The sequence below is a fragment of the Scyliorhinus canicula genome, chromosome 16, assembly GCF_902713615.1.
Source record: "Scyliorhinus canicula chromosome 16, sScyCan1.1, whole genome shotgun sequence".
In the NCBI taxonomy this organism is placed as follows: domain Eukaryota; kingdom Metazoa; phylum Chordata; class Chondrichthyes; order Carcharhiniformes; family Scyliorhinidae; genus Scyliorhinus; species Scyliorhinus canicula.
This window is the reverse complement of record NC_052161.1, coordinates 5,980,110-5,990,213: the sequence shown is the minus strand read 5'-3', so window position 1 is coordinate 5,990,213 and position 10,104 is coordinate 5,980,110. Positions and strand designations below refer to the sequence as shown.

Genomic DNA, 10,104 nt, shown 5'->3' with positions numbered 1-10,104 from the left:
GAATTAATAGTCCAATGCCACATCTCGTCTGCACAATGACTAAACTATTATGACTGTTGGACTCTGAACCCTGAAAACGTAAAGATCCTAATCTAACGATCAGGACATTATTTCACTCTTATTTTTTGTATTTTTATATTTTATTTGGAATGGTTGACTGTAAAACGTCAGCTCCGTCCTCGGCTGCAACGCAAGCTACATTTGGGCAGCACAGTGGTTAGCACTGTTTCAGTGTCCCAGGTTCGATTCCCGGCTTGGGTCACTGTCTGTGCGGAGTCTGCACGTTCTTCCCGTGTCTGCGTGGGTTTCCTCCGGGTGCTCCGGTTTCCTCCCACAAGTCCCGAAAGACGTGCTGTTAGGTGAATTGGACATTCTGAATTTTCCCCGTGTACCAGAACAGGTGCCGGGATGTGGCGACTAGGGGATTTTCACAGTAACTTCATGGCAGAATTAATGTAAGCCTTGTGACAATTAAGATTATTTAAAATGAGCCTGATCATTATCAAATGAACCTTCCTTGTTTTCCTAATTCTCTCAGTGCAGACACCAACTTCTCTTCAATATCAACTTGTGACAACATAAGTCTCCATTCAAGACATTTTGCATAAAAAATATTTCTCTAACCGCCTTCTGGATGTGTCTGAAACCAACTTAAAAGAGGCAGATGAGAAGGTGCAATGATTCAGTGCTGCATTAGCTGATTTCACTGCCATTGTGTGAAGGAGGATGGTGAAGGAGATGATGAGCTAGTGTTCACACTATCAATCACTGCCCTTTTAACCCTGTTTAAATGGCAGCTACAATCAATCTCCACCACAATACACAATGCTTACTGGCCAACATATTGGAAAAAAAGTCAGTGTAATTGCAAAATATTAAAATTAAAAGATCACAATGCAAGAATTGGAATGACAGAGCAGCATTGTACAGTCAGATTTATACAACACAGCTCATAACTGTGCCTGCCTTAATCCATCCCAAAGTCTAAAATAGATCCTGCATCACTTTCATTAAATGAGACATGAGACACTCATTAAAAAACACTGTACTGGATAGTGTAGTTCGGAGCTAAAGATTCTTCCCATCCTCAATATGCTGTGTGCTACGCAGCAAAAATGCTGTGTGCTACATAACAGATCGGCTAATCCAATCAACCCAGCAACTGGTTTAAAAAACAGGGGCGAGGAGAGGAGTGAAAGAGAGAAAATCGCTACAACGACCCTGCCGCAAGTGTGCTTGCATAGACATCAGGCTAGATAGGCTCTGTCAAAGATACTCAGCCTGCACATAAACAATGGAATTATCATCAAGTTTCTGGCCCTCAAGCCAGAGACTGACCATAATCAACAGCACTGCTCTTTAACAAGAGCTGAACTGTATTTCAGGGTGCCCCCAGCATGTGTAAACATTGCATATCCTGATAAGCAATGATAATAGAATTAAAGCATATTACTGGATGTTGGAATCGGAAACAGAAAAACAGAAAATGCTGAACAATCTCAACAGGCCTGACAGCATCTGTGGAGAGAGGACGGAGCAAACATTTCGAGTCTGGACGACTCCTCGTCAAACCTGGGGAGAACTGGAAATAGGACAAGAATTTATACTGTTGGTGGGAGGTGGGTGGAGCAGTGGGGCTGGATAGAGGGCCAGCGATAGGAGATTGACAAAGATGTTGTGGACAGAGAGACAATGGGAATGTAAATAGCGGTGATCAAGGCTAAGAAAGGTGCTGATACAGTAGTCTTATCTAAAGGCTACACACACAATTCTCAGCTAGAGCGGGAATCCAGACCCACAGCAATGCAGTTGACTCTGAAATGCCCTAGCAAGTCTCTCGGTTTAAGGGCAATTAGGGATGGGCAATAACACTGGCCAAGCCAGAGACACCTATGTCCCAGGAATAAAAAGAAAATTACACAATGAAATTCTCACACAACAGTTGAACCATCATGGGCAGCATGGTAGCACACTGGTTAGCTTCACAGCGCCAGGTCCCAGGTTCGATTCCCGGCTTGGGTCACTATCTGTGCGGAGTCTGCACGTTCTCCCCGTGCCTGCGTGATTATTATATCCTGATCAAGCCGAGATACGTTTTTAGCCAATGTTTTTTTTCCAATTTAACTGTAAGCAGTTCCAAAGTTCTGGGTTGCGTCACCATAATTGGAGGACTTCAATGCTTGCTGCAAGGTTTTGATTTCAACAGGAACATGGATGTGGCCATTAACCACTTGAGCCCATTCTATCGCTCAATGAGTGCACGGTTGATCTGTAACTCAGGTCCACTTTTGATCAACCACTTCCCTAGATACCAATAACAAAAATCTTTCAACCGCACTCTTGAAAATTTTAATCCATCCCCACCCCACGCTATTGAATTTCTTTACCCATTGTCTGGAGTACTACCTGATTTCACCCAATCTAGCTTCATTTTAAGTTTTGCACACGAGTACGGCCTCAACCGGGACCTTGGATTCATGCAGTATCACATTCACCCCCCACCATCTGGCCTGGGCTTGCGAAATCCTACCAACTGTCCTGGCTTGAGACAATTCACACCTCTTTAACCTGGGGTTGCCCCTCTCTCCAGTTGCTCCGTTTGGACTTGTAAGGACTTAATTACCTGCAAAGACTCGCATTCAAAGTATCGTCTTACGTTTTTCACTTTGTCTATATATGTTTCTGGAACATACCACTTCATTCACCCGAGGAAGGAGCAGTGCTCCGAAAGCTAGTGATTCGAAACAAACCTGTTGGACTTTAACCTGGTGTTGTAAGACTTCTTACTGCCCCGGTCCAACGCCGGCATCTCCACATCATTTTAAGATACATACATACCCTTGCTCTGTATACATCAGATGCAAGTACCGATAGAAATAATTTTAAATGCCACAAGCAAATCAGCTCGAGGGAATGCAAGCCAACTTTTTTCCCAACCTGCCCTCACGCTAACCCTGCAAGTGCCAGAAGAATTCTGGGATTTATCCGACCATGCCAATCAAATCCTGAGGTGTGGGGGCAGCACGTGTGGGGGGGGGGGGGGGGGGGGGGGGTTTTGCGCTGGAGAGACCAGATACCCTTGCCTCTGTACCAACAGAAGGGAAAGGAAGAAAGGTGTTGGTGGAGGGGGGGCCCAATAGGGCACTGCCTGGCCACGCTAAATTGCCCCTTAATTAGAAAAAATGAATTGGGTACTGTAAATTTATTTTTTAAATCTGGAGATATGGTGCCCAGAACTGAACAGTTACACCAGACAGGGTCAGACGAAAACTCTGTACAATTGGAGTACAATTCCACACTCTTTATATTCCAGTGCACAAGATAAAAGCCAAAATTCAATTAGCCTTTAATGATTATTTTTTATATGTCCACTAACTTTTAGTGATATCCATGGACACTCCAAACGCTTTGTTCCTCTATAGTTCCTGGCCAAGTTGGCATTTGTTTGCCTTGGCTCCAGTCATGGCCTTGCACCTTCTCCACAATGCCAGTTTTATCCAGTCTGTCCATGCCCCGTTGTTAATTTCCGACCCCAGGCTTTGACATGTTTGCTTTTAACAAGACTGCACCCCCATGTCTTTAACGAAAGAGAAAACGCTGGAAAATCTCAGGTCTGGCAGCATCGGTAGGGAGAGAAAAGAGCTAACGCTTTAACAAAGAGTCATCGGACCCGAAACGTTTGCTCTTTTCTCTCCCTACAGATGCTGCCAGACCTGCTGAGATTTTCCAGCACTTTCTCTTTCATTTCAGATTCCAGCATCCGCAGTCATTTGCTTTTACCCCCATGTTTTTAGGTTCTCCTGTTGCTTTTTAACATGCCCAGTGACCGTGACCATAGTTGCTTAACCACATAAGTAAAGTTTTTGCCTTGCCCAGAAATATACAGGCTTTACATCAAACCAAATACTTTGAATACTTCCCCCACTGTTGGTCCTTGATTATCTGTATTTCCTCAAGGTTTTAAAGCTTGCAGGCTGATCAGGTTAGTGATTAAAACATTCTTTCCTCTGGGGTAATTTAGAACAAATATTAAAAATCATGAAAACCATTTACAAAACATTCCCTCACAGGTGTTAACTAATTCCAGTTAATTCCTCATTAACAATCCAATCATGGTGAGGGGCTGGTTTAGCACAGGGCTAAATCGCTGGCTTTGAAAGCAGACCCAGGCAGGCCAGCAGCACGGTTCAATTCCCGTACCAGCCTCCCCGAACAGGCGCCGGAATGTGGCGACTAGGGGCTTTTCCCTAACTTAATTCGAGGCCTACGTGTGACAATAAGCGATTTTCATTTCATTTAACCCTGGTTTCTGCTGTTTCCTGTGTCTGTATATTTTTATACATCCACCCAGTGTCATTAATGCCAGGGAGCTGGAGATACTTCCACCGTCTACCCAGTACTGTATTGCCTGTTCACTCTCGGAAATATTTTCCTGCTGCTATTGCTGTATTTGTCTGCAATCAATAAGTGAGACTCTTTTTAATTCATGAATGCTCATTGGTATGTGTTGGTGTGAACATGACTCCCATTTGAGCGACACACATACAGTGTAAAACTCACAGAAATCTGGTATTTGGGTGGCGAGAGCATCCCAAACTGTTACATACATCACAAACGAAGAGCAGACCTGCACAGACCAGAAGTTAAGCACTCACACATTCCCCAGGGTTTTGTGCTATACATAGACATGCAACTAACCAACTCTGCCCAGAAATCTATGTCTTCAACAACTTGGGCTGTCTACTTCGGCATTCATCCCTTTGACTTTTTCCCACCAATTTGCAGCCAGTGGAATCACACAATATAGGACACTCGCCCAGTGGGGTAAGTAACACACTAAAGGAGAAATGGTAGAATTGTCAATGCACAGTTCAGGGCAGCGTCATCGCTGCACTGACACAGCTTAATTATACTTCACCCAGTGGCGCTCAGGCACAATAATCCTGTGTATATTGTGCGTCCAGCTTTCTCGTGTTCATGCTTTCCCTAAACCCACTGCTCCAATGTTATGCATTAACACTACAAGCTATTCAACACCAGCAAAGCACATTCTCCATTAATCCTGAGCCCAATATTAGACTCCCTTTGGTTTCTCACACCCTGGGATTCAGCATGTGTCCCCTCAGGGCTCCTCTATCTACTGTCTGCTCCTGTTACCCATTACCCCTCTCATCTTCACAACACAATCTCCTGCAACCTGTCCTTATTACCTCCTCATCCCTGTTACCTGTCCCATTCCCCAGTCCATCAAACCCAGGTTCCCTTCCCTTGGCGTGCCCTCCTCTCCCCTCCTTTTACGCTCTCAATCTCTCCCCCCCCCCCCCCCAAAGGTTGATTCCTCCCCTCCACTCGTTATCCCCAAGTTGCCCCCTCCACCTTCCCTGGTATCCCATCCCCTCTTTTACCCACTCTGCTTCACCCCCACCGCAGCCTGAACTCTTCCTATTACACCCCAGGTCACTCCCTCACCTCCTGCCCCCTCCCCCCAGGCTGTGCCCTCCCCACCTGTTACTCCCCCCACAATACTCCCATCCCCAATTACCCCCCCTCCCCCCAGGCTGCCCCCTCACCTCTTTTACCCTCTTCTCTTCACTCCCCCGTCCCCCCCAGGCTGTCCCCTCCCCTCCAGTTACCCCTCAGGGCTGTCCCCCTGTTACCCCTCAGGGCCGTGTCTCCCTGTCACCCCTCAGGGCTGTCCCCCTGTCACCCCTCAGGGCTGTGTCCCCCTGTTACCCCTCAGGGCTGTGTCCCCCTGTTACCCCTCAGGGCTGTGTCCCCCTGTTACCCCTCAGGGCTGTGTCCCCCTGTTACCCCTCAGGGCTGTGTCCCCCTGTTACCCCTCAGGGCTGTGTCCCCCTGTTACCCCTCAGGGCTGTGTCCCCCTGTTACCCCTCAGGGCTGTGTCCCCCTGTTACCCCTCAGGGCTGTGTCCCCCTGTTACCCCTCAGGGCTGTGTCCCCCTGTTACCCCTCAGGGCTGTGTCCCCCTGTTACCCCTCAGGGCTGTGTCCCCCTGTTACCCCTCAGGGCTGTGTCCCCCTGTTACCCCTCAGGGCTGTGTCCCCCTGTTACCCCCTCAGGGCTGTGTCCCCCTGTTACCCTCAGGGCTGTGTCCCCTGTTACCCCTCAGGGCTGTGTCCCCCTGTTACCCCTCAGGGCTGTGTCCCCCTGTTACCCCTCAGGGCTGTGTCCCCCTGTTACCCCTCAGGGCTGTGTCCCCCTGTTACCCCTCAGGGCTGTGTCCCCCTGTTACCCCTCAGGGCTGTGTCCCCCTGTTACCCCTCAGGGCTGTGTCTCCCTGTTACCCCTCAGGGCTGTGTCCCCCTGTTACCCCTCAGGGCTGTGTCCCCCTGTTACCCCTCAGGGCTGTGTCTCCCTGTTACCCCTCAGGGCTGTGTCCCCCTGTTACCCCTCAGGGCCCTCCCCTCCCCTCCCCTCCCCTCCCCTCCCGGGACACTCACCCCTGCCGGGTCGGAGATGAAGTAGCTGCCGCTGGAGCCCTGGCTGATTCTCTGCGGGTGGATGCCCAGCTCCTGGGCCTGCTCGGCCCTCCGCATCACCTCGGCGAACTCGGGCTCCTCGGGGAAGTCATTGAGGGGCCGCGGGCCGAGGAGCGGCTGCCGCTCGCGGCCGGGGGAGCCGGGCGGAGAAGCTGAGGTGGAGGCCGGGCCCAGCACCCTGACCCCGGCTCCCGGACCCAGCACCCTGACCCCGGCTCCCGGGCCGACCGGGCAGCGGGCCCCCGAGGCTGTGGAGAAGTAGGTGTCGGGAGGCGGCTGCAGCGGCGAGCGGAGCGGGCTGCACTCGTCCATGGCCGGGCCGAGCAGGAGCGGAGCGCACGGCCCGATCAGCTGACCGTCCACTTCCGGTTCTACACTACTTCCGGGCATGCCAACTTCCGCTTCCGCTCTCAGGCTCCACTTCCTGCTTCCGGGGATGATCAGAGAAGGGGGGAAGGGGCTGGAAGGGCCGAGTGGCTTCCAGCTGCCCCACATTCCCATATACAGTACAGGGGTCCGTTCGGCCCGTCCTGTCTGGGCTAGCCCTCCATTGCAGCAGTTTACCTACTGCACATTCTCCCTTTTCAGATTACATTATTTTATTTTTTGAGTGTCCAATTCATTTTTTCCAATTAAGAGGCAATTTAGCGTGTCCAATCCTCCTACCCTGCACATCTTTGGGTTGTGGGGGCGAAACCCACGCAGACACGGGGAGAATGTGCAAACTCCACACATCCAATTCTCTTTCGAAAGCTTCCAATGAATGTGCGCCACCACACTCAGACAGCACATTGCCAATCCCAACCACTCACTGTATTGAGAACAATTTCCCTCCTGTCTTCAAGTCCAGCTTGTGGTTGGCAGACACTATTCTCAATCCTCTGTTGTCACACAGAGGCTACTTTCCTCCCCACTCCCAGGTGGTCTTGATGTTAATTTATAGGATCTGCTATAAATTATCCCCTCCCCCCCCCCCCATAATTCCTAGGAATAGTGCCCCTCCCACTGGCCTCCTGCTCGCCCCCACCCTCTCCCACAATCTCAAATTCTCCCTCATTGGCCATCTTCCCTCTCTTGCTGAACTCCATCTCTTCCTCACTAACCTCCATCTCTCCCCCGCTAACCTCCATCTCTCCCCCACTAACCTCCATCTCTCCTCTGCTAACCTCCATCTCTCCCCCACTAACCTCCGTCTCTCCTCCGCTAACCTCCATCTCTCCCCCACTAACCTCCATCTCTCCCCCACTAACCTCCGTCTCTCCTCCGCTAACCTCCATCTCTCCCCCACTAACCTCCGTCTCTCCTCCGCTAACCTTCATCTCTCCCCCACTAACCTCCATCTCTCCCCACTAACCTCCATCTCTCCCCCACTAACCTCCGTCTCTCCTCCGCTAATCTTCATCTCTCCCCCACTAACCTCTAACACTCCCCCTTAATCTCCAACTCTTGCTCTCCCTCCCCTCCTCCTTGGCCTCTGGCTGTCCCATGCCCACCCCCACTTTCTTCTCCATGGAATATATGGGTGGTCAATCAGACCATTCAGTCAACATCAGTGGTTCGACCATTCGAACACCTTGTGATGACTTGTTGGTTACTTAAAAACAAGAACACTGATGACATTCACAAATAAATTACAGCATCAACATCACCACGTCAACAACAGAAGAAAAAAAACTCAACCGAATAATTCATAAAGTTAACTCATAAATGTTTTTATTAAGATTGGACTCATAAATATTAATTGGCTTTGTATAATCATCAATATCATCACAACTTGCACATATCATCATTTATCTACATGTTTTGTACAATTTTCTTTAACACCATACAAAAAATATGTAAAAACAAGGGGGGGATGTAGTGATATGCATCACTGTAAATACACAAGGGGTTCATGTAAATACACCACAACTAAATAACCACTAGAGAGAGCACCAGAGATGTATATAATAGACAAAACAGGACGTCAAGGGGCACTCTTCACAGGAACAGCAGCTGGTGAGCAAGACACAGACAGGCAGCTCAGATGTAACATAGTAAAAGCGCTGGAGAGAGAACAAACTCACACAATAAAGCATCTACTTCAACTGTAAGACTACGAGCTTTATTCAGACACAGGGAATAATGGACACATGGAATCGTCAATCAGTGCACCAAGCGGCAAGCTATCCAGGGCTGCAAAAAGCTGTCCCATTGAAAACTGGGAAGCATTGCTGCGCATATGGGATTGTCCTGGCACAGCTGCTGAGCTGTTGGCAAGTGGGTGGCACTCCGTTTCGCAGGGTACAGCTGAGAAGGTTGTTTTTGGGGTTTGCTGACAGTAAATGGAAGGTGAGGTGGACAGGAAGAGAAGAGTCACTGATTCTGTGCAAAGCAGTGAAGTGCTGACAGAAATCTCTGATATAGAACATAGAACTGTACAGCACTGGTTTATAAAAAGAGGCAATAGCTGCAAACTGCAACATTTGAGCTTGTTGCATAAAATTCCAGGGCACTGGGACTGTTCCTGAAAAGTCGGGACATCTGGTCACCTTGCAACTATATCCTTGGGAACAGTTTCTATCTACTCTGGCAATAACCCTCGTGATTTTGAACACCTCGACCTATTCTCCTCTCAGCCTTCTCTGAGGAAAACAATCCCAACTTCTCCAATCTATTCACATGACGTTGTTGGGCTTTCTTGACTGTTGCATCAACGTGAGTGGACCAGGACAGATTGTTGGTGATGGTGACCCCCAGGAACTTAAAGCTATCGACCATCTCCACTTTGGAGCCATTGATGCAGACGGGAGTCTGTGTCGTCCTTCGTCTTTGTGAAGGTTTCAACAACCGACACTTTAAAACTTACTGAACTGTGGTCACTGTTCCCGAAATGCTCCCCTACTGATTTGATTTGATTTCTTGTCACATGTACTAAAGTACAGTGAAAAGTATTTTTCTGCGGCCGAGGAACGTACATAGACACAAGAATAATCAACAGAGTGCATTGACAAATAGTACATCGACAAACAGTGATTGGTTACAGTGCGGGACAAGGTGGTAAACAAAGCAAATGGAGCCGGATAGGATGCTCTCTATCGCACATCTGCAGATGTTTGTGAGAGTAGATGCAGACATGCCAAATTTCTTTAGCTTCTGTAGGAAGTAGAGACGTTGTTGGGCTTTCTTGAATGTTGCATCAACGTGAGTGAACCAGGACAGACTGTTGGAGATGGTGACCCCCAGGAACTTAAAGGACCATCTCCACTTTGGAGCCATTGATATAGACGGGAGTCTGTGTCGTGCTACGCTTCCTGAAGTTGATAATCAGTTCTTTGGTCTTTCCAACATTTAGAGAAAGGTTGTTTTCGGTCCACCATGCAACCAAGTGATTTATCTCCCTTCTGTCGTATGACTCGTCATTGTTTGAGATATGACCACCGCAGTCGTATCATCCACAAACGTATAGATGGAGTTGGAGTTAAATCTTGCCACACATTCATGGGTGTATTGGGAGAACAGTAGAGGACTGAGCACACATCCTTGCGGGGCCCCGGTGTTGAGGAATTTTGTGGAGGAGGTGCTGTTGCCGATCCTGACAGATTGCGGTCTGTTGGTGAGGAAGT

The 10,104-nt window shown here is 48.8% G+C and overlaps 1 protein-coding gene across 1 annotated transcript in view; it reads right to left on the bottom strand.

The window, feature by feature from the left end:
- The window catches only part of pi4k2a (phosphatidylinositol 4-kinase type 2 alpha), a 33,597-nt gene extending 26,720 nt beyond the window's left edge, over nucleotides 1-6,877 (bottom strand). Inside the window, exon 1 of the mRNA XM_038822023.1 lies at nucleotides 6,461-6,877. Coding sequence (XP_038677951.1) covers nucleotides 6,461-6,811 — 351 coding nt within the window. The 5' untranslated portion in view covers nucleotides 6,812-6,877. The remainder of the gene's footprint in view (nucleotides 1-6,460) is intronic.
- Nucleotides 6,878-10,104: the final 3,227 nt, after the last annotated feature.